Source organism: Corella eumyota, chromosome 5 (genome assembly GCF_963082875.1).
Source record: "Corella eumyota chromosome 5, kaCorEumy4.1, whole genome shotgun sequence".
Classification (NCBI taxonomy): domain Eukaryota; kingdom Metazoa; phylum Chordata; class Ascidiacea; order Phlebobranchia; family Corellidae; genus Corella; species Corella eumyota.
The window spans coordinates 13183744-13211078 of record NC_137494.1 but is presented as its reverse complement, the minus strand read 5'-3'; the positions used below and the strand labels follow the sequence as shown (position 1 = coordinate 13211078).

The 27335-nt window shown below is 32.2% G+C and overlaps 5 protein-coding genes across 7 annotated transcripts; all 5 read right to left on the bottom strand.

The window, feature by feature from the left end:
• Positions 1 to 140: 140 nt before the first annotated feature.
• Positions 141 to 8796, bottom strand: LOC145753535 (sarcosine dehydrogenase, mitochondrial-like). Its single transcript, XM_082569940.1, has 15 exons — positions 8669 to 8796; positions 8051 to 8229; positions 7246 to 7575; positions 6700 to 6876; positions 6144 to 6273; positions 5539 to 5716; positions 5064 to 5205; positions 4352 to 4564; positions 2575 to 2797; positions 2321 to 2468; positions 1794 to 1889; positions 1586 to 1734; positions 1358 to 1520; positions 853 to 960; positions 141 to 324 (listed from the first exon to the last, which is right to left on the bottom strand). Exons 2-15 carry the CDS (start codon positions 8186 to 8188, stop codon positions 141 to 143), a joined length of 2379 nt encoding a protein of 792 aa, XP_082426066.1. The 5' UTR covers positions 8189 to 8229; positions 8669 to 8796.
• Positions 8797 to 9240: 444 nt separating this feature from the next.
• LOC145752636 (pseudouridine-5'-phosphatase-like) lies at positions 9241 to 10131 on the bottom strand. The gene has a single exon (XM_082568940.1). It carries the CDS (start codon positions 10107 to 10109, stop codon positions 9429 to 9431), a length of 681 nt encoding a protein of 226 aa, XP_082425066.1. The 5' UTR covers positions 10110 to 10131; the 3' UTR covers positions 9241 to 9428.
• Positions 10132 to 11044: 913 nt separating this feature from the next.
• LOC145753723 (uncharacterized) lies at positions 11045 to 17021 on the bottom strand. Of its 3 annotated transcripts, none has more exons than XM_082570154.1 (14): positions 16388 to 17021; positions 16197 to 16325; positions 15932 to 16100; positions 15472 to 15594; positions 15202 to 15339; positions 14694 to 14898; positions 14501 to 14581; positions 14200 to 14351; positions 13765 to 13842; positions 13582 to 13692; positions 13343 to 13512; positions 13169 to 13270; positions 12965 to 13101; positions 11045 to 12880 (listed from the first exon to the last, which is right to left on the bottom strand). In XM_082570154.1, the coding sequence occupies exons 1-14, from the start codon at positions 17005 to 17007 to the stop codon at positions 11469 to 11471; spliced, it is 3627 nt and encodes a 1208-aa protein (XP_082426280.1). In that variant the 5' UTR covers positions 17008 to 17021; the 3' UTR covers positions 11045 to 11468. The 3 variants fall into 3 exon arrangements, with proteins under 3 accessions (XP_082426280.1, XP_082426276.1, XP_082426279.1); XM_082570153.1 differs by having other exon boundaries at positions 11046 to 12883; XM_082570150.1 differs by having other exon boundaries at positions 11045 to 13101.
• Positions 17022 to 17362: 341 nt separating this feature from the next.
• LOC145753725 (26S proteasome non-ATPase regulatory subunit 4-like) lies at positions 17363 to 18568 on the bottom strand. The gene has a single exon (XM_082570156.1). It carries the CDS (start codon positions 18532 to 18534, stop codon positions 17377 to 17379), a length of 1158 nt encoding a protein of 385 aa, XP_082426282.1. The 5' UTR covers positions 18535 to 18568; the 3' UTR covers positions 17363 to 17376.
• Positions 18569 to 19312: 744 nt separating this feature from the next.
• LOC145753257 (sodium-coupled monocarboxylate transporter 1-like) lies at positions 19313 to 27001 on the bottom strand. The gene is made up of 15 exons (XM_082569661.1): positions 26812 to 27001; positions 26530 to 26640; positions 25336 to 25426; positions 25019 to 25136; positions 24701 to 24768; positions 24249 to 24403; positions 23841 to 23981; positions 23184 to 23313; positions 22837 to 22925; positions 22415 to 22518; positions 22038 to 22198; positions 21785 to 21922; positions 20968 to 21157; positions 20325 to 20485; positions 19313 to 19702 (listed from the first exon to the last, which is right to left on the bottom strand). Exons 1-15 carry the CDS (start codon positions 26952 to 26954, stop codon positions 19601 to 19603), a joined length of 1902 nt encoding a protein of 633 aa, XP_082425787.1. The 5' UTR covers positions 26955 to 27001; the 3' UTR covers positions 19313 to 19600.
• Positions 27002 to 27335: the final 334 nt, after the last annotated feature.

The following is a 27335-nucleotide window of genomic DNA, read 5'->3' as shown; positions in this document are numbered from 1 at the left end:
AAATCTTGATGCATTAAGAAAATAGAACATATTTAACAAAATATTAAATTTTAAGTTTAAATAGGTTATTTATTACAGTTTATACCTTATCTATTTTAATTTAATTTATTCTTAACGTCAAAGTAAGTCAAAGTCAGAAATTAATCCATCAATTTTTCCAAACGATTTTGTTCGTCTTTAGAATAATTTCCATTTCTGCGTTTAAACTTAGGATCAAATGGGCTGTTAATATAAACAGTAGCAGGGTATCTTTCGTTCATTCTTTCTATTTCATATTTGCCTTCCAGAATCCAATTATCTGTTACACCAGGATTCTTAACATATCTGAAACAAAATATTATTTAAACTGATATATTAGCGATATTTTTATACTCAAAAAATGATAAAGTTGGTGTCACTGAACACAAAAATGGTTTTAACTTTAAATAATTTTACTTACTTTTTAAGTTATACCACTTTTTAAAAAAAAATTAAAATTAATTAAAAAAAAAGAAAAGGGAAGCCAACATGTTATATACATAACTTACAAAATTGCAAAACTCTGTAACATAACACTTTAATATTTATTTATTCTCAATGTGGGAAATTTTAAAGCCTAAACATAGAGTAACATTTGTTACCCTGACCCAGTCTTAAGTTGCCTTTAGCAATTTGAAATATTATAGATTATAATTGCCCGATAATTAAACTGCTGATTAATTTTGGCTAAGCAGAAGTTTAAGCCGATTTTAATGCCTTACTCAAGGGTCCTACAGCATGAGAGCAGTGCAAATGAAACCTTGGACCTCATGTAGTAAAGCCAGGTGTTCTAAACACTATGTAAGCATTATAAATTATGATAACACAACTAACCCATAACCAATGTTACAGCCTAACGCATGACCATAATCAGCATTCCTTAAATAACCGACTATTTTATCATCTCTCCAAATCACTTCTTTTCCATACAATGGCACATCACTAAAACAAAATGTATTCATTAAAAAAATACAATTATTAATTTTTTTTCTATTTTACAGCACCAGCACAGTGTTTAAATAATACATGAATAGGCAGTGTGGTGTAGTGGTCAAAACACTTGGCTACACTACTTGAGGTCATGAGTTTTATCCCTTCTGCTCCAATGCTGTAATGTTTTTGAGTAAAGTGCCATAAACAATAAAAACTTTTTGCATCAAGAAAAAAATAAATGTGAAAAAATAATTACTGTAAATCACCAATCACAGAGTGATTTAAAAGCAAAATTATTAGGCTCGAAATTTTTAAAAATAGTCAAGAAAACTTAGAACTGGGTCAGAACATTTAAAAGTTTTTTTATACTGAAACAAATAATAAAATAAATAAACAAAAAACTTACCAATCACTGGTAAAAAATGCCAATTTTTTGTCCAGGGGTTTTGATTTAATTTTCTTTAAAGCTTCACTACCGATAAAATTTAAATCTGGGTCACAAAACTTTAATAACCCCGACTCAACTGGGTTGTCGTCGCTTCTGATAGTGTGCCCCCAGTGGTGAAAACCTAATAATAATAATTTCAAATTAAAAACTTTACGAATTTTTTTAAAATTTTTTGTTTTTTTTTACCTGTTTCTGTGCTCATAGACTCCATTGCTCTATAACCTGCCATACAACCACCCTGTTTGGTCACATGACCCATTATGACATCATAAACATCATTCACATATTCCTTTGAGCAATTAATCTCAAATCCCAATTCACCTAAAAATGACAACCTAAAAATAATAACAAACATTTCATTTTTGTTAAAAAAAATTATTTACTTATTTATTACCTGGTAATAACAACTTTGTGCCCCGCAATTTCAAAGTATTTCCATTCCCCGTATTTTAAATCGACCATATCTGTTGAGGACTTCATTACTTCTAAACTAAATTAAAATCATAAAATCATAATTTTTTCTTTGTATATATTTTTATCCTCGATGTGGAAAGGTGAAATGCGCAAGCTAAAAATGGAGTAACGTCAGTTACTCTAATCCAGTCTCGAGTTGCCTTTAGCAGTTTGGATTATTATAGATTACAATTGCCCGGTAATTATGTTGCTGATTAAGTGCTGGCTCAGCAGGAGTTCATACCGTTTATAGCGCCTTACTAAAAGGCACTGCAGCATGAAGGCAGTGGGAATTAAACCCACAACATCAAAGTGTTCTTACCACTACAATTTTTAGAAATAATTAAAAATATTTCAAACAGCCAAAGTCAATTCGAGACTGGGTCATGGTAACAAATGTTACTCTATGTTTAGGTCGTAAAGTCGACATTTTTACATTAGAAATATAAGTAAATTAATTAAAATTACCTTTTGGAACCTTGTACACTTAGTATACAGTAACCATCAGTTATATCCATAAGGTTGCAATTCAATTTATTTTTAGCCATGAAATGCTTAATGTGTTTTGTCAAATATAAAGTAGATGATGAACTTGCTGTTATGTAATAACTGGTGTCTAAAAAATAAAAAAGATTAAATATATTTATAGAAAAATATAAATTTAAATTATAAAAGCATGTAAAAAAATCAAAATATAAACCCTAAAAAAAAATTTTTTTTACCGCCATTTTCGTCTTTCATTTTATTTGCAATCACGTCTGCCTCGATTCCACCATTTTCATTCAACATTAAACAATAAGTAAACCTCTCTGACTTTGCAATATCACGAGTCAGCAATTTTTTAACTGCTACGTCAGCGTCTTTGCCAGATATCACAAACTTGCTCATAAAAGAAGAATCAAATAATGCGACGTTTGTACGACATGTAAGACATTCATTTTTGATCTGTTACAATATAAAAATATTAAAAAATTACAAGAGTACGACAAAAAATTAGCTATATTTGTAGAGGATAGAAGAGAATTAGTTAAGACCATAAAGTATGAGAGAGATTTAGCTAGGACCGTAAAGTATGAAAGAAAATTAGATGAGACCTTAAAGTATGGGAGAGAATTAGCGAGGACCTTAAAGTATGAGAGAGAATTAGCAAGGACTGTAAAGTATGAGAGAGAATTAGCTAGCAAAATAAAGTATTAGAGAGAATTAGCTAGGACCGTAAAGTATAAGAGAGAATTAGCAAGGACTGTAAAGTATGAGAGAGAATTAGCTAAGACTGTAAAGTATGAGAGAGAATTAGCTAAGACTGTAAAGTATGAGAGAGAATTAGCTAAGACTGTAAAGTATGAGAGAGAATTAGCTAAGACTGTAAAGTATGAGAGAGAATTAGCTAGGACTGTAAAGTACAAGAGAGAATTAGATAGGATCGTAAAGTACAAGAGAGAATTAGATAGGATCGTAAAGTATTAGAGAGAATTAGCGAGGACTGTGAAGTATAAGAGAGAATTAGCAAGGACCTTAAAGTATGAGAGAGAATTAGCAAGGACTGTAAAGTAGGAGAGAGAATTAGCTAGCACGATAAAGTATGAGAGAGAATTAGCTAGGACTGTAAAGTACGAGAGAGAATTAGCTAGGACTGTAAAGTACAAGAGAGAATTAGCTAGCACGATAAAGTATGAGAGAGAATTAGCAAGGACTGTAAAGTACGAGAGAGAATTAGCTAAGGCTGTAAAGTATGAGAGAGAATTAGCAAGGACTGTAAAGTATAAGAGAGAATTAGCTAGCACGATAAAGTATGAGAGAGAATTAGCAAGGACTGTAAAGTATGAGAGAGAATTAGCTAGCACGATAAAGTATGAGAGAGAATTAGCAAGGACTGTAAAGTACAAGAGAGAATTAGCAAGGACTGTAAAGCATGAGAGAGAATTAGCTAGCACGATAAAGTATGAGAGAGAATTAGCAAGGACTGTAAAGTATGAGAGAGAATTAGCTAGCACGATAAAGTATGAGAGAGAATTAGCTAGGACCGTAAAGTACAAGAGAGAATTAGCAAGGACTGTAAAGCATGAGAGAGAATTAGCTAGCACGATAAAGTATGAGAGAGAATTAGCAAGGACTGTAAAGTATGAGAGAGAATTAGCTAGCACGATAAAGTATGAGAGAGAATTAGCTAGGACTGTAAAGTATGAGAGAGAATTAGCAAGGACTGTAAAGTATAAAAGAGAATTAGCTAGCACGATAAAGTATGAGAGAGAATTAGCTAGGACCATAAAGTATTAGAGAGAATTAGCTAGGACCATAAAGTATAAGAAAGAATTAGCTAACACGATAAAGTACGAGAGAGAATTAGCGAAGTAATTAGCAAAAAAAATTAGCAAAAACTGTAAAGTAGAAAGTTTGTTTAAAGATTGTAAAGTAAGTAATCGACATATTTTACCCAATTTGCCTAAAAAAAACGAATTAAATACATGGTACCCTTTAAAAATAAAAAAACTTTCTTACAATTTTGTGACTGTCTTTAGGGAAGTCGTAAGTACAATCCTTTAAAATAACGTCTCCATATTTATTTTCTTTATGAGCAGCATAACCATATTGACCATAATAATCATAACTTGGTACATCTAGTTCTTCTGGGTTGGGATGGTCTTTTATGTAGTAAGCTGGTCTTTCGAAACCATAACGCGCACCAGTAACAGCACCATTTTGTCTATGTTTCTGGTGATATTTAACATAATAAAAGTATTACAAAATTTTAAAATTATTTGACTTGGGTAAATTTTTTTGCTTTGCAGAAGTAAGAACTTTTTCAAGCAAGTTAGAATAAAAATAGTTAAAACTTATTTACATTAACAAAGAAACACCATTAGCAACCTCAAAAAATCTAAATAGTACAAACTCCTGCCATGCAAAAACCAATTGGCAGCTCAATTATCAAGCAATTATAATTAATAATATCCCAAACTGCCAAAGGCAACCCAAGACTAGGTCAGGGTAACAATTGTTACTCTATGTTTGGGTTGTGAAGTCAACCTTCCCACATTGAGGATAAAGATATAAAAAAAAACATTTTAAACTGCTGAAAACAACTAAAGACTGGGTCAGGGTAACAAATGTTACTCTATGTTTAGGCCATAAAATCAATTTCTCCACATAAAAAAAAGTTTCTACCTCTTGTAAAATTGAGGATAATTAAATATGCAAAAAAAGTTGTTACCTCATGTAGTGGACTGAATCTCTGATTCCTACCTCCATAACTCTGATCATGAGCAAATACTGAACTGTAACGCTTTGCAAATTTTTCGTGACATTTTTCTGTCAACCATTTGTTAGAGTTAGCCAAAGTTGTGGGGTACCTCCTAATTAAACAAAAATTTAAAGATTTAATGCAGCGTAGTGTAGTGGTAAGAACACTTGCTACACCACACATGAGGTCGTGGGTTCAATCCCCACTGATCTCATGCTGTAGCGCCCTTTGGTAAGGCGCTATGAGGGATATGAACTTCTGCTGAGTCAGCACCTAACTAGCAGCAAAATTACCGGACAATTATAATCTATATAATATCCCAAACTGCCAAAGGCAACTCGAGACTGGGTCGAAGTAACAGTTGTTACTCTATGTTTAAGTCGCGCATTCAACTTTCCTACATCAAAAAAAAAAATATAAAAAAACAATGAAAACAATTCTTGACCTTATGTCACAGGTAAAAAGATCAAACTCCGGCCTCCCGTGCTCCACCCAGTGGGCAAGTTGTCGCCCCGCTCCTCCCCCAAGCATCATGCCCCCACTGTTGAATGCACTTCCTGTGAAGAAACCTCTAACTTCTGGGGATTCCCCCATACTGGGGTGGCCATCATGGGTGAATGATTCTAAATAAAAAAATTAATTTGCAGTAAACTGTTTACAGAGTATTTTTATTTATTTTTTTTTTTTATTTTAAGTTTTTTTATATATCTTTATTCTCAATGTGAGAAAGTAAAATGCGCAACTAAAACATAGAATAACATCAGTTAATACAACCCAGTCTCGAGTTGTCTTTGGCAGTTTGGAATATTATAGATTATAATTGCCCAATTTTTGCTACTACTTATGCTACTTATTAAGTGCTGGCTCAGCAGGAGTTTATATCATTTATAGTGCCTTTTTTATGGCGCTACAGGATGAGATTAGTAGGAATTGAACCCACAACCTCATGTGTGGTGTAGCAAGTGTTCCTACCACTACATCACGCTGCCGGTAAATTTTATTAATTATAATTGCTAAAAATTAATCTGTAAAGTACTTTACTAAAATTACCTGGTCCACAGACAGTTGATCTTATTCCTACTTCATTGATGGCAGGAATTCTGTTGATAGCAGCTTCAATATGGCCATCAAACTGATCCCAATCCAAGTCATACAAACCAAATGAAAAATCTTTTGGGAGCTGAGTAAACAAATTTTAAAATTAATTTTTTCTAGTTCTTTGTTTTGATTGTGCAATATAATCAATAATATCTTAAAACTGGCAAATTAATTCGAAACTGGGTCAGGTTTCTTTTCATTTTTTTTATCCTTAATGTGCGAAGGTCAATTACATGACCTAAACATAAAGTAACATATGTTACTCCAATTTAGTCTTGAGTTTCCTTTGGCAGTTTGGGATATTATAGATTAGAATTGCCTGATAATTAAACTGATGATTAAGTGCTGGCTCAGCAGGAGTTCATACCGTTTACAGCGCCTTATTCGAGGGCGCTACAGCATGAGAGCAGTGAGAAATAAACCCAGGGCCTCATGTAGTAAAACCGAGTGTTTTAACCACTACATCATGCTGCTGGTTAAATCTTAGTTGTGTTAATTTAAAACTTACATCTAGTATAGGAGTAGGATTCATCTCATACCCTCCAAACTGTAAAGCATCCCCTTGTGGCTTAATATAAACCGTGCCATGGTCTTTAACCATTGGTGTATTTAAAATTCCTTTAATTCCTTTAGTAACAACATAAGCATGTTTGTAGTTGAGTTGTGGTAATCTGACACCAACCATCTAACAACAAAGATGAAAAATTACAATTTAAAAGGTAAAACAATAATTGTATGATCTATAAAAATAGAATACAAGAACTGTAAAACAATATGTTACAATATATTATTGACTACAATAGGCTGTTTCAAATACAAAAAGTTTTAAATTTAAAAACGTAGTCTTATATTTGTATTTAAAATAATAACAAAAACAAATTAAGAATAGGCCTAGTGTGTTCCTGTTAAGATATAACATAAAACCATGTGTAAAAAACTAATATCTATGTTATGCTTTCAACCATGAAATTAGTTTTTTTATTTTTATTCATTTTTTTTTTACATTATTTATTCTATTATTAAAATTAATTATTTTTTGCATTAGGGAAATTACCTTGGCAATATAGGGGGCCCAAGCCCCGGTGCAGTTCACCACGTTGTTTGTTTTGATTGTACCCATGTCTGTTTCCACGGCGACAACCTTTTTTAGCCCCAGGTAGTCATCGGCGGTAACCACATCAGTGACATCACAACCTTCAATAACCTGCGCACCATATTTAGTTGCAGCTTTAATGTAAGACATACAATAAGTCGCTGGATCTATAGTGCCATCCCCTGGTGAATAAACTGCTCCGTAAACGTCACTGGTGTTGAGTAAAGGATGGATCTCGTTGATTTCTTTTGGTGATAGGGTTTGGATTTCAACTCCAAATGCTTTGGCAAACTACATAAAAGTTACTAACAAGAATTATTTTAACAATATTTTATTTTTTATTATTTATTTATCCTCGATGTGGGAAGATCACTATCATGACCTTAACATAGAGTAACATCAGTTACCCTGACCCAGCTTTAAGTTTTCTTTGACAGTTTTGGATAATATATGTTAAAATTGCCCATAATTATGCTGTTGGCTCAGCAGGAGCTTATACCTTTTATGGCATCTTACTCAAGGGCACTCCAGCATGAGAGCAGTGAGGATTGAACCTATGATCTCATGTAGTAAAGCCAAGTGTTTTACCGCTACACCATGCTGCCAGTAGTTATACCGTTAACATGCTTGTACCCCAAAAAATATTTTTACTTAGTATAAGTAACAAAAAAGATTAAAAATTCAAAACAGAATAAAAAAACACAAGTTACAATAAATAATTAAAAAAATTTAAAATCGAGGATAAACTTAAAAATAAAATAAATACCGTGCTTGATTGAGTGCCATCTTTCATCTGCTCCCTGCTCTTAAAAGTGTTGATTGTTCCCGTGCGGATCCATCCCGCATCCTCTCCCGTCTCCTCTGGAAGGATCCGAGAGATCAGATCTCGAGTTTGGAGATGCATCAAAGACTCGGCTTCGGTATTGCGATAACTCCATAAAATTCCTAAAAATTAAAATGTGATGAAAGTTGACAAAAAATTTAACAGTTTTTGAAAGTTCGCACAATTTGTTTTATAGGCCTATCTATTTTCTTTATAAAACCCAATTAAACAGTCAGACAATGCAATTTATTGAATAATATAAGGCCCGGCAGTGTGTAGTAATAGGTAAAACACTTGGTTTCACTTAGTGAGGTCTTGGGTTTGATTCCCAATGTTCCGATGCAGTAGTGCCCTTAAGTAAGGTGCTATAAACGGTATGAACTCCTGCTGAGCAAGCACTTAATCAGCAGATTAATTATCGAGCAATTATATCCTGAAATATTACAAATTGCCAAAGCAATTTAAGACTAATTCTCAGTAACTGATGCTACTCTATGTTCAGGTCGTGAAGTCGACCTTTTTAAATCGAGCACAAATGAATAAAAAAAATGTAATATTTACCTGCTGTATGCCAAGTTGTGCCAGAAGTGATCCTACTTTTTTCCAGTAAAACAACTTTTCCCAAATTTGCTTTTGCGAGATGATAAGCTGTGCTACAACCCACGCTCCCCCCACCTATAACAACTACATCAGCAAAATCTGGAATCTTCCCTTTCAATGTTCCTTCATTTTTATTGTGAATAGAGCTCTGGTAGGGGACATTTTTATCAGTTGCTCTTATACTAGAGTAGCGGAGAATGCTAGCCCCAATTTTCCGGTGCGCTAATAGTTTTTTAGCACCTAACATTTTTCTCTACTAAAAATTAATAAGAATAGGTTAGCAAAACAAAACAAGAACCCACAATTTTCTAGAATAGTAAAAAAAGTATTTAAGTAATCTATAATTAAAATACAGAGTGTTTTAATACAGTAGAAAAGCACAAATTATAATTACAATGGCACAATTTAACTAATACAAAAAAAATAACACAATTGGACTAAAAGAAGTCACTAATAAATGTTTTTCTAACAAAATACATTAAACCAATTTTAACCAAATGTTTTTTACAAATTTTTTCTGAGTTGAGCTTGTCCTACTAATATTAGTACGAAAAAACAAAATTAATTCACCTAAAAAATTAGTTTTTGCAAAAATTATATATATATATACACACTAATTGTAAATTAAAGAGCAATAGTTTTAAATAATTTTTCTCTAATTAATAAATAGAAAACTAATTTTAGTTATAAATATCCTACTAAATAAAATTTCAAAATTAAATTAATCATAAGCTGGTAAGCCAAACAACTCTGGTTTAAACTCCGTTAAACTTTTTAAAACAAGTGTTGCGTTGGTTGTCATTTCTCTTGGTATATGGTCATCTGGTACCATCACCACCTGCATACCAGCAGAGAGACCAGATAAAACACCATTTGGTGCATCTTCAAACACCAGACATTTCTCATCGTCTGGAACTGGTGAAAATCGATTTCTTGGGATATCATAAGCGTCAGAATGTGGTTTTCCATTCTTGACCTCTGGGTCACTGCCACAGAGCACTATAGGGTCAAAGTTCATGAAAAATTCCCGATGGTGATTGGTTTTTGCTTCGTACGCTTCCCGAGACGACCCTGAAGATATCCCAAATGGTATTTTATGTTTTTTTAGGTGTTCAACTAAGCGTTTGGCTCCAGGCATTAATTTTGATTGTGCAAATACAGCACTGAGTTGTACAGCCAACTGTGATTTCCATTCTTCAGGCGTCAACGGCAAATTTAATTTTTCAATCACATATTTTGAAGCAACGTCCGGTTTTTTTCCCATTATTGGAATTTTAATTGACCAATCGTAGGTTTTTCCAAAAGGGTCACAGATATTCTGATAAGCAATTGAGTATAAATCTTCTGTGTTTAACAATAAACCGTCCATGTCAAAAATCACATGCGTTACTGGTTTAAACATTTTTATGTTAAGTATAGCTCTAAATTATAACAAAAATCTAAAAACAAAGCAATAGTTAGAGTAGTTTATACATCACTATATGAGGTACTTGGTTTGATTCCCAGCAAAACCAGATAATTTTTAAAAACAATAGAGAATAACTTAAATAGTGAGGCGGCCTTTTAACAATGCAAAAAATCAATATATATATATTTAACATTGCTCGCCATTTTATTCTGTAGGACAAACTTGCTTATTTCTTGAAACTTGAAATTTGACAAATTATGATTTTCTTCTTTAATTAATTAATTATTGCTATTGCTTTGTGGTAATACCAAATTAAACACCAAAAAAATTGTTGTCCCTTCTGCAACGTTTAACGTTGAGGTTGAAGTTTTATTAATATTTTTTTTCTTTTCATAACCGTTGTTTGTTAAGTAAATATTTGAACACTTGTTTACTTATTAATTCAAGATAAGCGAGCAAAAGTGTTGCTCAAAGTAAAGCAGCTAGTTAAAAACTAAACTAAAATTGCACGTGGTTAAATAACGTACGATTCCCTTGAAAACCCATAGTTGGCCTTGTAGATACTTGCAAGCCACGTGCACATAGTGCGCATTGTAGGTGATTTCCCTAAACCTGTTTCGTTAAAAGCAGCTTATGTAAATGTAGAGAATATTTTTATTATCTGACTAACATTAATTTACTGTTAAGTTATGGAAAAAGATTTAGGAACTAGAAAAAAATGGGTTAACTGGCAATATATATATATTATACCCACAAGATAAAAAGTAGTAACAGCTCTCGTGCATCATCTTACGGACAAACAATACAGAGAATGGGTTAGCCTAAGCTGACTATATTAGTTTGTAAAGTGACTTAATAATAGTCGTTTTCTTGGTGATATATTAAACACACATATTGCTATGCATTGGATTAAATTTATTTGTTATTTGTAAGCTAGCAGTTAAAGATTACAAGCACAAATTTTCACAATTACAGGTATTTTTTATGACAGTAAAAAAGTACAATTTCAGAAAATTTATTATTGTTTTATTTAAAAAAAATATCAAAAATGGCAGCTTTTATTACTAGATATGTTAGCAATTACATAAATCTAACTTTTAATGAAACCTTTTAATTATTTTTGGTCGAAAAAATTGTAACTGATTCATTTAAATATAAATTAGAAACTGTCATGATAGAAAAAATCTGTTGTAATATTTTTAAAACACGACAATTTCAAAAACCACAATTTTTTTAAATACAAACTACCAAAACATGTTAAAACACTTGTTTTAGCATTGTAATCGTACTCAAAAACTTTGTAGTTAAATTTTTGGGCAAAAATTTTGACTAAAATTCCAAAATTTCATTTTTTCAACGAACGCTTCTTACAGCTCTTCTCGGAGAATGCCTGTCGCCGTGGTTACGAGTTGAGCCCTTTTCTCGACCATTCCTTGTGTTCTTTTCGTCACTACTGCTGCTTGAATCGCTGTTGTTACTGCTGTCCGATGAGCTATCAGACGACACGCTGCTCCGAGGTCTTTTCAGCTTCGAGGCAATACTTATAACTTCAACTTTCCGTACCCCTAACTTTGGTGGTTGGGATTTTTCGTTTTCACCGCTGCTGCTGCTCTCGGAACTTGAACTTGGTTGCCTTTTTTTGTTTTTCTCTCTTTTTTCAGGTGTAGGGTCTTTCACTTGCCTTTTTTTAGGCCTTTCTCTTTTTTCAGGAGATGATGACGGTGGTCTCACTTTTTCTTTTCTGTTTTTTTCTCTTTTTTCAGGTGATGAATCTTTAACTTGCCTTTTTCTGTTTATCTCTTTTTTTTCGGGTGAAGAAGAGTCTCTCTTTTTTTCTCGTTCTCTTCTTTCACGAACAATCTTTTTTTCAGGACTTGACTCATCAGATGAGGATGATGATGATGAGTCATGACGAATAATGATGTTTTTGCTGCGTCGTGATTTCTCATCTTTCACATCATGACTCTGTTTTTCTTGGCGACTTTTGTTATTATCATGGCGCGACCTTTCCCTGTGATCACGGTTTTCACGATGTGATTTATCACGATTTTTTGGACTTAAATCATCATGATTTTCATAATTTTTGTTTCTATAATTGTTATGATCTTCACGATTGAATTCACGTTTCACAATTGGTGATGAATCTCTTTTTTCATGTCGTGATTTACGATCATTGTGTCTTGTATCACGGTTATCACGATATGAATCTCTTTTTGACTTGATTTCATGATCATCACGCTTAGAATCATAATCTTGCTGTTCACGCTTAATAATATGACTTCTTTCGTTATCACGATTACGTGAGTCATATTTTCTATCACGATCACCAACATCATGTGATTTATCAGTTCTATCACGTGATCTATCTCTTCTATCACGTGACACATGATCACGATTATCATAGTTTCGTGAATTGTCATTCTTATCATGATTATCACGATGTCGTGAATCAACTTGTCTATCACGATTTTCATGATTTCGTGACTTAATATCTCTGCCATAATCAAAGTTTTGTTTATCGTGATATATATCACGTTCATCACGATTTCTAGCATCACGCTCATGAACATTTTCTTTTTCATCATCAGAACTCATGTTCATAATTTCCTTTTTTCTTTTCTTTGATTTTTTCTCTTCTACCTCTTCAGATTCGGATTCAGATGTTGATGCCTTTTTCTTTTTGTGCTTTCTCTTCTTTTTGCTTTTCTCTTTTTTGTGTTTTTTCGAGGACTTCTTTTTTCTTTTTTTGCTCTTTTTTATTTCCTCTTCTATTAGTATAATAAATTCAAGTTTAAAAATTTTTTTTTTAATTTTTAGAAATTGTTTTTTTATTTTTGAAAATGTCTTACCACTTGACGAAGAAGATGCTTCATTATCTGAAGAATCCTCTGATGAGGAAGCATCAGCAAGAGCAGCAAGTTGTTCCTCCTGGAGTTTCTGCTTAAGAAGACGTGAGGAAGTCTGAAGATGATCACGGAGTTCATCCCTAAAAAAATATTTTTTTTTTAAATATTTTAAAAAATAAATTTTATTTTTTATTTTTTTTTACTTACGTGACGCCGCCCAATCCAATAGAAGTAAAAAAATTAATCGCAAATCTTGTGTTTTGTGGGTCATCCCTTGGAAACAACCCCTCAAAAAAGGGGGCTAGTGTTCTAGAATAAAACAAAAAGTGAGTAAAATTTAAATTTAAATTTTTAGGAAATTTTTTTTATTTTTTTGCTTACGGATCTTTAAGACGCTCGTTAAGTTTTGTGATCCCCATATACTCTGTTATTTCCTGGAAGAGAATCTTGATGAAGATACGAGAGGAAGAAGTGGTGCTCTCCATCGAAAGGTGAATGTTGGAGAGGACACTCCATGGGAGGGCGTCAGAGTGCAGGAGGTGGGCAAAAAACTAAAAAAAATTGGAAAAAATTTATATTTTTTTTTGTTTTAAATATTTTAATCTAAATTTTAATCTTACCTTTGACACATTTCTTAACTTATTTGTCTCCAACCGATGAATGGAGTCGTATTGCTCAGCGAACAAACGCTCAAAATGTTCCATAAATTCTTTGCGCAATAAACAAAATCTCTAAAAAATTTTAAACAAACATTTAATTTTTTTTGATACTCAAAAAAATCACTTTTTGTTTTTCTAACTTACCCCGCCAAGAAGACCAAAAAACTTCTCATAAGTTCTCTGTTGTGAACAACAATCTATAATCATGGAGCATATCTCCGACTAAAATAAAGAAAATTAAACATTTTAATATTTATTATATGATAAATATTACGTCATAGCCATTTGAAAGTAAGACCTATTTATGTATTTACGAAAAAATATCCAAAGGGCTCAGGGTCTGAACATAGAGTAACATTTGTTGACCCAGTCTCAAGTTGATTTCAGCAGTTTAAAATATTATGGACTAAAATTGCAAATTAATATGTTGCAGATTGTTTTTATTGGCTTATAATAAGATTATAGCATTTATAACGCTTTACCTAAGGGTGCTACAGCATGAAAGCACTGAGGATCAAACCATGAGCCCTAAGTGGTGATGCAAAGTGCCAATATTACCAATTTCTAACTGAAACTTACATAATCCTGCTCAGCAAACTCCATCTTCAATATTTTGTGAGCACATTCCTCAAATGATAAACTAGATTGGATTGCAAGGTAGATTGTTCTTCTTAATGCAACTAAGTTGGTTTCAGTTTTGTCAGTAATTTCCATAGTAGCAGGTGTTTCACCTAAAAATAGTTAATATCAAATATTGCAGTTTTTTGTTATTATAAATTATTTAAAAATTATATTAATTTTTTACCTTTTTATGTTTTTAAAAAAATTTCAATTTTTTTCCAATTATTTTTTTAAAAATTTTTTCAAATTTTTTTCTTACCTTCTTCTTCGTCCTCTGAGGACTCTGAGGAAGAGCTCCCGCTTCCACTTTCATCATCATCACTGCTCTCATCCAAGATGTCTAAAGATAAGGAGAAATAAAAAAATCAAAAATAAAAAAAAAAAATTTCTAAATTTAAAAACGAAAAATAAACAAATAAATTAAAAAAAATGTCAAAAATTTAGTTTTTTACCTTTCTTAATCTGTTTATAATTCTCCTCGCTTTTTTCAAATTCTGGATCTACTTTAAAAACGTTCATTCCAGTCTCTAGTGCTTTCAAATTATCGTCATCCAATGTCAGCATGTGAGTGAACTGCTCACTTTCACTCACCAGATCTAACTCGCTTATAACAGAGGGATGCTCTTTAAAACCGTCTTTACGGATGGCAAACATCACCTAAAATTAGGGGTAAAAAAGAGGGGTAAATTAGAGTATGTTGTTGGGTACAGGGCGACACCTTTTTACTCTACTTCACATAAAAAGTAAGTGGAAGTTTAAAGTTAGTATATGACCCCCTTTAAAAAAAACATAGCCCCAGGACAAGTAGCACAAATATCCCCCCAAGGAAAAATAAGCCCCCTAGCACAATGGCTCTTATAAAAAAATACCCCCATAAGACAAATACCCCCTTCCCAAGACTTCACAGTAAAAAGTTACATTTGACCCCTTTGACAACGACCCCAAAAAGTCCAAACTAACCTCTATCATGTATTGCACTCTCTTGTCTAATTCTTGTTCATGTAGAATAGCTCTCAATCTCTCGAACACTGCACCCAAACCCCTGGGTGAAACCTCACCCAGTTTCATTCCAACTTCTTTCAAAAACCCAACAGCAACCTAGAAAAAAAAAATTTTTTTAAAAAAGGTGTCATTTTTCAAAAATTAAAATTAAAAAAAATTCAGAATGAAAATAAAAAAAATAAAATTTTTAAACTAAAATATTTTGTTGAACTTAAACCTTTTTCTTACCTCAACTGAGTCATTAGTTGGAGTTTCGAGTAACAAAGTTAATATTTGGAGTCCAAGAATCTCGTGGGCAACTTGACAGTTTATAAGATGGGCGATAAACTGAACTGAATGCAAACATTTATCCTAAATAAAAACACTTTTAGTTACAGGGCCAGTAAAAACTACTTAATCAGCATCTTAAAAAGTTTTTTATATAAATTTATACATAAAGTAACATCCATTACCCCAACCCAGTCTCGAATTGCCTTTGACAGTTTGGGATATTATAGATTATGATTGTTCGTTAATTAAGCTGCTGATTAAGAATTGGCTTAGCAGGAGTTTATACCGTTTATAGTGCCTTACTTAAGGGTGCTACAGCATGAGAGCAGTGGGGATCAAACCCAAGACCTCATGTAAAGAAGCCAAGTGTTCTGACCACTACACCACACTGCTGGGTATTAATCTACTTTATAGTTACTTTGATATTTCTTCTGTAGGATCTTCTAAATTGAGTTACAATCCTTCTTAATATTAGTTCTCCATTTTGTGGAAATCGACAGTTGATTATAGATGTAAGGGCCGCGTAAACTCGAGTAAAAGTCGGCGAAGCATTCTGAGCTAAGATAATCGACTGCGCCATAATACCCCTGTAATTTACAAGCGATTAATTATTTTTTTAAAAGGTCGACTTTATGACCTACTTTGTCAATTTTTAAAATTTAAAAAACTTATTATTTACATACCTTCCTCTTACAATATTTTCTTGAAATATTTCCCTCGAAATTTCCTTAATATTTGCGACGTTAACTTTGTTGATCAAACCGTTTATACTTTTCTTTAAAGCCTCCCAACTTAAACGTTGATATTGCTCACTGAAAAAAATTTAAATTTATAATTAAATTCAAAAAATAAATAATGAATTTTTTGTAGTTACCTGTTTTTGTCGGTTATTGCTTCCTGCATCATCCTTAACTTTGCAGGATGAATATAAGCTCCTCCAGTCCTTGTATTTAGCTCATCTGGCTTCTTCTTCTTTGCTGGAGGTTCCTCTTCTTTTTTGGGAGGAGACTTCTCTTTTCTAGAAGGAGACTCTTTTCTCCTTCTAGGAGAGTCTTCTCTTCCTCTCCTGAAAGAATCATTCCTTCGTTCTCGTCGTGGAGATCGTCTTCTAGATGGAGATGATCTCGCATCTCGACGTGGTGATCTTGATCTTCTTCTTTGCGGAGAGCGATTGTCTCTTCTACATGGAGATCTTGATCTTCTTCGTACAGGAGGTCGGTCATCCTCCCGACGTCTCTCTAGGGATCTAGATCTGCGTCTTCTTCTAGGAGGAGATTTATCATCTCTTTTATCCCGTTTTGGAGATCTTGATTTTTCTCTTCTTTTTGGAGAATGATCTTCTTCTTTTGATCTCTTTGGAGATCTTTTCGGGGACTGATTCTCACTGCTCTTTCGAGCTGACGACCCCTCTTCCTTTCTTTCGGGAGATGAGTCACCACTGGAGTCATCATTACTGGAGGAGGACTTACTTCCATTGCTCCTACTTCTTCCCATTTTTATTTCAATTTATCAACTTTGTAAATATTTTTAAATTACTTCTTTTCTATATATTCCAAGGATCTAAATTCAAGTAAACATAAAAGAATTTAATTGAAATGGTGCCTAACATATCAAAATATTTAAATAATAAATTACATTTAAATACATTTTCCCTTTAAAAATGAACTTTTTCAAAGTTTTTTAGCATTTAACATAAAATTTACCACAAAAACTTAAATACCAAGCCATACATAGCAGCTATAACTTAACAATAATATCATAAATTTTTTCCTAAAGTCCCCAATATCAAATTTAAACATACAAAATATTTTTACACTGAAAGAATGAACGAAATGTTTTGAATTTTCCTATAAATAAAAAAGTTTATTTTTTCGATTTGTCCTCATCTTTCTTCGGAGTTGGACGCTTTGTAAGTTCACTCACAGCTTGCCTTACAGCTTCACTTTCTGGATCAACTCCTGGGAGACTCTCAAGGACGCTCTGGAGGAATTCAGGATCGGTTATCACATCTTCATCACTTTCATATTCATCTTCTTCCATCTTTCCTGCTTCTGACTCCATTGGAGTTTGAGGGATGCTTTCACTGGGAGTTGTTTGCATTGACATCTGCATCGCATATGCAATCTGTTCTTCCTCTGTCATTGCTGCGATATCCATATCTGCTCCGGTTGTTGCTGGAGGAGCTGTTGCCGGAGGCTCCATCATCTCATGATCCATCGACATAGCAAGAGCGGCTTGCAACATATCATCCTCCGAGACTTTGTTTCCTCCCGCAGTTGCGGGAGCAGATTGTGTCTCCTGTGCTGCATTCTTACGCCTCATCTCTTCTTCCTGACGATGACGTTGCTCCTCCAAAGAAACTCTTAAAGCAAGAGCAAGCTCTGGATCAGAGTTGGGATCAAATCCAAGATCAAAATCAGCACCTCCTTGTGCTGAAGCTGTCGAACCCTCTTCCACCATAATTGGAGAGCTCGATATTGCACCAGAAAGCATGGAACCTGGTGGTATTGTAACCACGTGCGATCCAGAACCATCTTTACCGTTTAAAGTGTTTACAAAGTTGGTTAACTTATCGTTGTTTAACGCTTGTTCTCCAAAGCTCACAATATCAACCGAAACCTTCTCTTTTTTCAGTTTCTTGGCAACTTTTTGCATTTCTTTTTCGTCATCCAAAACAGGGCTTCCGACAAAAACTATCAATCTGGTGCGATGGTTTTTACTCTGGCGATGTTTTAAAGCAAGATGTCCGACACGAATTGCGTTCAACAATTTTAATTCACCATTAGGTTGAATAAGATTCAATTTTGACAGCAATTTTCCCGAATCAGTCGTCAAGGTAACATGAACTTGCATATCGGACATGCTTAAAAGAGCGACGGTATTTTCAGGGTTAGAACGAAGTTTTGCTCGGCAGACCATGTTGACAGCATCTTGTTGAGCTTGGATACGAGTAGGAAGATAGTCTCCGTTGCGCATATATTCACTGTTGTCAATGCATACCACTGTACTTTCCAAAACCATTTTTAAACGTTTTTTTTAGTTTTTATTTAAAGTAAATACTGTTAATAAATTAGGTTAGGTTTGAAAATAATTAAAAAAGCTAATAGTTTAGTGATTTAATTAATTGCAAAAGTATAACTATATTTTTATTTTTATTTTTTTTGTATATATCTTTATCCTCGATGTGGGAAAGTCGAATGCGCGACTTAAACATAGAGTAACATAAGTTACTCCGACCCAGTCTCGAGTTGCCTGTGCCAGTTTGGGATATTTTAGAGACTATAATTGCCCGGTAATTATGCTACTAATTAAGTGTTGGCTCAGCAGGAGTTTATACCGTTTATAGCGCCTTACTCAAGGGCGCTACAGCATGAGATCATTGGGGATTGAACCCACGACCTCATGTGTGGTGTAGCAAGAGTTCTTACCACTACACCACGCTGCCGGTTCGACACAAATATACTGCTGTAAGAGGCTGTCAGGCACTCAGGCTAAAGTAGACCTAATACAACAGACTGACACACTGATAAGATCTAAAGGTTAAAAAATATCTTGCTTTATTTTAAAATTTAAGTCTGACAACATTAGGTCTCGTCAGAAAAAGTCGGTAAAAATAAAGGCAAATACCAACTTTGTTCATTTTTAAACGAAAGCCAGACAACTACGATCACTTTGAACTTATTTTATTAGAGTTATTTATCTTTCAAGCAAAACCACAGGAGAAAAATTTTTCAACCTGCACGACAAAAATTCGTAAATGATATGACAAAAATTAGTGAAGTTACCCATTTGCGACGGCACTTTCTTTATTAAATATCCTCGTTGTAAAAAAGCCTCTTCGTATTATTTTTACTAATACTAATATATTAACTTTGTTTTGTTAATCAATAAACTCTTTTTTTTAATAAAATATCATTTTAAATAAAATACCTTTTTAAATAGCCGAAATATCGTGCACCACCATAACCTGGGATTTTAATAATATTTTACGGTAATACTGTTATTTTAACTTTGAATGCGAAGTGGTCTGTCATGCAAAAAGTTATAAAATAAATTGTTTAACTTAATTATCATTTAATTGTTCAAGTTAAAGCGCAGTAATTTGTATTTGTTGCTTAAGTTGTTGCTCTAGCCTTTTTCTTTCCTTCTTCGAGCTGTTTTCATCTATTTGAAAGTTTGGGTTTGCGATCTAAAAAGGTCAATTAAAAAAAGTAAAACTTATTTGGTACGAGATAAAAATTTTCAAAAGAATATCTGATACTTAATACCATATATTTACCTTTGTAAAGCTACATGCATATTTAAATCTATTTACTGAATTTAGATTGGCCGATATTATTTAGCTTTTTTACTTGAATTCTAGATGCTAAAATCAAATCTTTGTTAGCTCTAAAATGAAGCTAGGTTAGATCTAACAAAACATCCTAATATCAAATATTGATGTTATGATATACTATTCGACTATAAAGTCAATTGAATATTAATATAGTACATGGATGCCACTTTATAATCTAGTAAATTTAAATTAAATGTTCATATTTAAAAAGTGTTAAAATGTTTCTACTCTATGATCTATCCTACCCAAAAAAAAAAATGTGAAAAGTTGTAAAACAAAATTAATGTTAATAAACTCTACAAGCAACTAATATTGCTCTAAAAACTCTACTCACAACACCCAAAATAAAACTTGTGAATTTATTAGATGAAACCAAAAACTACAAATGAAGTTAATAAAAAAGGGGTGATATGCTGTGAAATCAAGAAATAGGGTGATCTTCCATCAGGATATGGGTCTCTTTATCCCCGCTTACCCCGTTTTTGCTGCCCCATTCCGCCTCAAAGCTTTGGAATTCGCTACCGACACCACATCTTGTCATCTTTCGGAATGATTCTGGCAGCCATTTTAACAACCAGTGATCAAAAATTGAATAAACTAGATCAGGGTTAACAGTCTTTCGTTGACGCCAACCACCTTTAAAAATATAAAGGTTAAATATTTAATATTTATTTAAGTATATTAAAAGTCTACCATTGGTAACCTTTCACCTAAAATTTGTGATGCAATATAACATTTAAAAAGATTTCAATTATTGAGTTTTTTGTTTGGATCAAGAAATTTTTTAATAAAATTACTAATAGCTTAACAAAAGTTAAAACTATATATATTATGCACTTTCAACATTTAAACAACCTTACTAAATTAACTAACAAAGGCCGAGCAAATTCAAAAGTACAAGCAAATATTTTTGTATTATCATGTCAAGTGTTTAACTAGGTAAATATCAGGGTAGTTTTAACTTATGTAATTAATATAACATAGTTTACCAACAAAAAGAAGAAAGTTTGGTAGAACGATTTACCATCCACTTTCTGCCTTATAGATTTTGAGTTTAAGCCTGGATATAGCATGTATTATTATCACCCTTCAAACATTTAATACAAGCATATACTTACATGTAAGTAAACTAATAAGCAACCCTATACCAAGAGTAGCTGCGAATCCTAGACAGCTATAATACGCGTACGAGATGGAATAAAGATCAGTTGCTATGGCTGGGTATGGTTCGGGTGTGGTTAGTGACGTAGTTGATAAGCTCGTGACGTCATCAATGGTCACTACACTTGTGGTTACATTTGTTAGCATCTGAATAAAGTTGAAAAAAATTTTTTTGTCAGTTTGTTGACTTATATATTTAAGTTTCGTGGTGTAGTAGTCAGATCACTTTCCACCCTACATTAGGTCCCTGGATCGATCCCCAGTGATCTCATGCCGTAGCGTCTTTAAGGAGGCTCTATAAACGGTAACAACTTTTGCTGAGCCAGAACCTAAACAGCAGCACAATTGCCGGGCATCTCTTATCTCTATAATATCTCAAACTACCACAGGCAACTCAAGACCGGGTCGAAGTGACCTGACTGATTTTACTCTATGTTTAGGTCGCGCATTTGATCTTCCCACATCGAGAATAAAGATAAATACAAAAAAAGTTGTTGGTAGTTTTTAATCAGATTGTTAACATAGTGTTTTTAAATGTGTTTAGTATTAAAGTTCGGTTTTGATTGCTGCTACAACGTTTTAGGTTCTTATATGTCTAGTCAAAAATAATGTTAATCAACAAAAAAATGTCGTAAACAACCATGTGAAAAGCTTGCTGGTCTACCTTCATCAAGTTTTGATAAATAAATAGCCGATGTTTTAGCTGACTTTTCAAATTATATAAAACTTATATTTTTTTTAAATTCAAAAAAAATGTCAATCCTTTTTACTTACAGTTGGTTCTACTTCACATTGGTCAACATATCTTGGTAGAATTCTCAAATATTCGTTAGTTAATTGTGGGTAAGCTTTACTACCGACATAAACCCAGACCGTGAATATTAAACCCGATAATAAACCAGAAATTGCCCCCTAAAATAAAACAAAATGAATGTTACTTGATGTGTTGAATTGTAAGTTTTAAATTTTTTTACATATACCAAAAGTTTAAAATATGTTTAATTAACTTAAAAACCATTTAACCTACTATAGAGTTAGCGAATGGAAATATCAATCCCAAAGTAAAAAGTCCAACCAATGGGCCCCCAACAAGACCAAAAATACTCAAGGCTGCCTCTAGTACGCCACCTAGCTGCGAGGCGACCCAAGCCATGGCGATACAAAGCATCCCAAAAATAATAACAGAAACTAAAAAGAAATAATTTATACGAAAATTTTACATTTTAAATATTTTTGTAAAAGTTTAAAATTAAAATAAAGCCAAATTCAAACTGTAGAGGCAGATTAAAAATTGTATGGTAAACTATACAACATATTAACATAAAATTAAACAATAGTCTAGCGATTTGAAAAGTCTTGACTTAGTTATAATTTAGAGTGAAATAAATAGTTTTAAATACTGACTTTTAGAAAAAAGGGTATATTTTGTGTCGCTCCAATTTGTGTGAGGTTTCACAAAATCTTCCAAAGTTACACAAGCCATTGCGTTGATACCAGACGACACTGTACTGTAATGTTAACAAAACATAGTTATTTTGAAGCAACTAATCGAGCAAAAATTGACAAAAAGATGCCAAAAATTCAACCAAGTCAATCAATAAAAATATATTTTGACAACATCTTTGATATATTATTTATTTTATGATTAGGCAGAGTGTTATCAATACTTTTACATTAAAAGTAAATTATAAAAAGTATTAAATTAAACTCTACAATATATAATAATAGGAATAAGATATAGATACAAAATCTTTATAGAAGGTGCCCATACAAAATCACACACAGTATTTTATATATTATAAAACTCAAAATTAAGTTTGAGATACCTTAAACTTCCCGAAAAAACACAAGACACAACCAAGCCAGTCACACCTGGGTAGCTTTGGAACAAATCCAACGACAAATATGGAATCAACTAAAAACAAAAATGTAAATTTTCTTGTGGTAATACTTAAGTTACAAAACAGTCATTAAACCAGTAAAAAGTAATACATATTGCAAAATCAATAGGCCGTATATGCATTTAACCTTGGTATACCTAAAGTAATATAGTGAAATATATACAAAACATCTTATTAACTATACGTGTTATCTACAAGTTTTTTTACTAAAAATGGTTTAAATGGTTATTTCTTTATTTACATATAAAAACTAAGATTTAAGTTAAAATAACCTGATCTGCCGCGCGAACGTCGCCAGTAGAAAGCGGATCACAGCCATGATAATAAGCATACATCACAATCCCATTCAACATTGAAAGACTGATGATCACAACTAACCCAACCCAGTTCAAATACAGAGCTCTGTGCATTAAAAACAGCAGGTTAAATTTAACAGTTTAATAAAAAGTAATAACGCAAGAAAATTTTTGAGGACAACTTAACGCGCAGATGTTTGTTAGTTGGAACCATAACAAACAAGTTTTGGACCTTTATAAATGAGTGTATATAGGTTTAAGAGCCTATATAATTTGAAGAAGATAGCTTGTGAAGTTTTCAGCGACGTACAAAAATTAGGTTAAACAAACCCAAGTTTGTACGAGTCAAACAAAATTACGACTAAGCAAAAACAGTTTAATTTTGTTTGGAACACAAAGTCAAATACTTGAAACGCAAGGGGAGGATTAAAATTCACGTCATCCTTTGAAAAAAATGCAACGCAAGCGAAAAAGGGCAATTCAAAGAACTTAAAAATGGGGTTTAAAAATTAAGCAATCTTTAAATGTAAAACAAATAAATACTGTTTTGATAAAAGTTCACCAAGATCCAAATCTAATCAAAAAAATAGGGGAAAGGGGGAGGACAATTTACTAAAATTATATTTGATTTACCCTTTAGCCTGTTTAACTGATTTGCAGCAAAGATAGCGTTGGACTTGTGACTGACTTACGCCGTATATGCCAAGCCACAGAAATGTGCCACCGACCAAGATGCTCCAAACCGTGTGACGATAATGAACATCAGTTTCAAAGCTAATGTAAAACATAAAGTATCATGTTAGTCTATGTACAACGTGTTACAACATATTAGCAGTCAGTCTAGTACTAAGTAAATATGTGAATACATCTATTAAACATGTATTTAACTTATATAACATTACATATGTTTTAAGTTAAATATCACGCAATAATATAATACAACACCATAGCGTAACATACTTTCAATTTGGAATTAAAATTTTATCTAAACGAATTTAAAATTAAAATATGCAAAGTTTTCTGAGAAGTTTTAAATCTTACTGAATGAAATCAATCCTTCCATTTTCCTCGCAAACTTCCCAAGCCTTATCAAACCCCCCCAAGTCGATACTTCCCTTAATTGCAATACATAGAAATCCGATCACCATGACAACCGCCTGGAACACGTCAGTCCATATCACAGCTTTGATTCCACCCTTAACAAAAATAACATCTTGGATCACTTTGTTGGATAACGCTAAAGTCAATATTTGCACGTAACGCGGTAAAAAATAAGTCAGTATTTTGGCGGGAATATCTTGTTGAACCGGTTTTTGAATATTAAAAGATAACCAAAGTAAGCGTCTTATAACTAATTTAAGATGCTTAGTACTGGTATCAAGTATTATACTATAAACGAATAACTTACAAAAGCATAGAGTTTACCATTTGCTTTATATTAAGTCTAGTTATCTGTTAATAAATGTAAAAAAGGCAAAAATGTTAAAACTTACTAATGTTGTATAAAATGTACAGACTATTCCAGTTGATAAAACAGCTGTCCATAAGTCCATACCAGCAGCTATAACAAGTATACAAATATTTGAACAACTATTATTTTAAGTTTTATATATAGAAAGGGTACCAGGGTATAAAAACATAATAAACCAATAAATAAAAAGCAGACAAACCCTTATAAAGCTACCTTTAAAGCCATCGCTACTTACAGCATTTTTTTATAGACTACCAGAAAAAAAAGATTTTTATATTTCAAAATTTAATTTTATGAAAATAAATTTTATGATTTACTTAATCTATTACAGCTAATTTACCTTGATTAAGTGCTAACGCTGGTGCATATATAACAATCCCAATATAGATGATATGCTCAAGTATAAAAGTTATTGTGCCAAGTACTCGTACAGATTTATTAAACCTTTTTTCTAAATACTAAAAAATATAAAAGTGATTTAAAAAATTTTTTTTTTAGTTAAGTTAGGTTGTTTTAAATCTTAATGGATTAGGTATTATTAACTATTTAATTATGTACAATACAATACGCAGTGGGGATCGAAACAAGAACCTCAAGGAGGGGAAACCGGGTCTTAACCGCGGAAAACTAAATATTCGTCATTTAAAATTCCCTTACCTCATATGTGCTTGAGATTTTTAAGTTATAAAACATTGGAATATAAATCTCTGATGTTATTATTGCTACAATCAACAGTGAAGCCAAATACCTAAAATCAAAGATTTTTAAAATGTTAATTGTGTTTAAAATTTCAAACTTCCCACATCAAGGATCAATTAACTTAAAAATTATTTTTACATTCTTTTTTTGGCAATTTGTATTTGTTCTTGGAGAAAACAAAAGTGAAATATTAAATTGAAATGCTACTATTTGACTTTAAATTTAAATCTTATTTATTAAAGTGTTATATGTTTACAAGACAATTTGTTTTAAAGTTTAACTATTCGATTAAAATTAATAAAATTTTATCCCATGATGTGCCTAATAATTGAGATATTGCGGTTCTTTAAATTTGGTGGAACTTTTTTTGTAAAAAAAAACTTTTTTCTAAAAATTAGTATTTACTATTTTACTGCAGTTGGAACTTAGTTACGCAAAAATTACTCAAAATCAACATATAATATGCAATGGTAATTTGTACATAAGTTTTTAATTAAAATAATAAACCTATTTTGTTGAAAACACAAACTTCACAGGACAATGTTTTGATATTACTACTACATTACTACATACACGTAAGCAATAAACACAATAAGAGAAAAGCACAACTTAGTGTAACGACCTGACCTTGATATTAGTTCATAACTTAAAGGCTGTAAACTTTATGACGCGTCATTGTCAACAAGTAGTTATTTGTAGAGCAGGCTTGTATTTACTGCGGTACGTGAGAATAATAGTGTACGCAGTATAGTGTGCGTGATAACGTAATTAGTTTTGTAAAATTTAACTTTAATTACGATATTTTTTAATGATTTACTGTATTTATACAAGGTATTTTTTGATAAAGCTATGATTATTTTACGATTTAATTACAATTTCTTTTGTTTTGCTTGGAAAGTATCTTGTTTTTTTAGACTTTGGAATAACGAATCTGTTTTTTTTGTGTTTTGTTTTTCATGATGGAAGAAAGTTTTTTTTTTGATCTAGTCATAAGTTGTCTTATATAAGACAAGAAACCAAATATTTGTTACATATTTACTATGGGCTGACGTCATCTTAACCACAGCCTTAATCAGACGGCGCGTCATGGATTTTTCGTAAATAAATAATATGTTTACTGGTCTTTATGGTGCCAAAATACATGGTACTTACCACCAGTACATGGTTCCAAAGCGGTACACCTCGGCAGGGGTACCGAGCACCGTAATAGCCGACATAAAGCTAACAGTAAGAGACAGAGAAACTGGAATCATCCCCATTTTTCTAAAATAAAAAATGTTTAAAAGTTGTTTCAACACTCGTAATTTATGTTGGTAATATGTCATCAAATAAAAAATTAAAAAAAAAAAATTAAAATTGTCGTAGCAAAATAAGCTAGATTTCTTTTAATGTTAAAACTATTTAAATGTTTAAAAATAAAATTTATAAACATACCTTCCGCCTAGTAGATAATTTTCAGTCCCACTTTTCGACTTTCGATCCTTGACTGCAAAGAAAACACCGATAACCGCCGAAATACCAAGCGTGGCACCGAAAACTGCATAATCCGCCGCAGTTAGAAGATTATTTTGCGACATTTTTAAGTTTTTTTAAGCTTTGTTTTAATATCCTTAAACTAAAAAAATAACCTATTAAAAAATCATTAGTAAAGTTTAAAAACGAAACAACTTTTTACTTTTTTTTAACACATAAAATGGTATAAAAAGAATAAAACGCGATAGGTTTACATGTATATATACTATTATATGGATTACAAATACACAAAATTACTAAGTAAAGTAAGGTCTATCTTTTATCCAATCTAACCACATTAATTCTGCTGTACTAACGCTTTAATAATAGACGCAGTAAAAAATAATTTACAATTTTAGTCATCGTAAATTACGTAATAAATTTTGGAAATTTATATTAAACTGAGACAAATAACCGATTATTTCATATTTTAAAACTAATCCTAA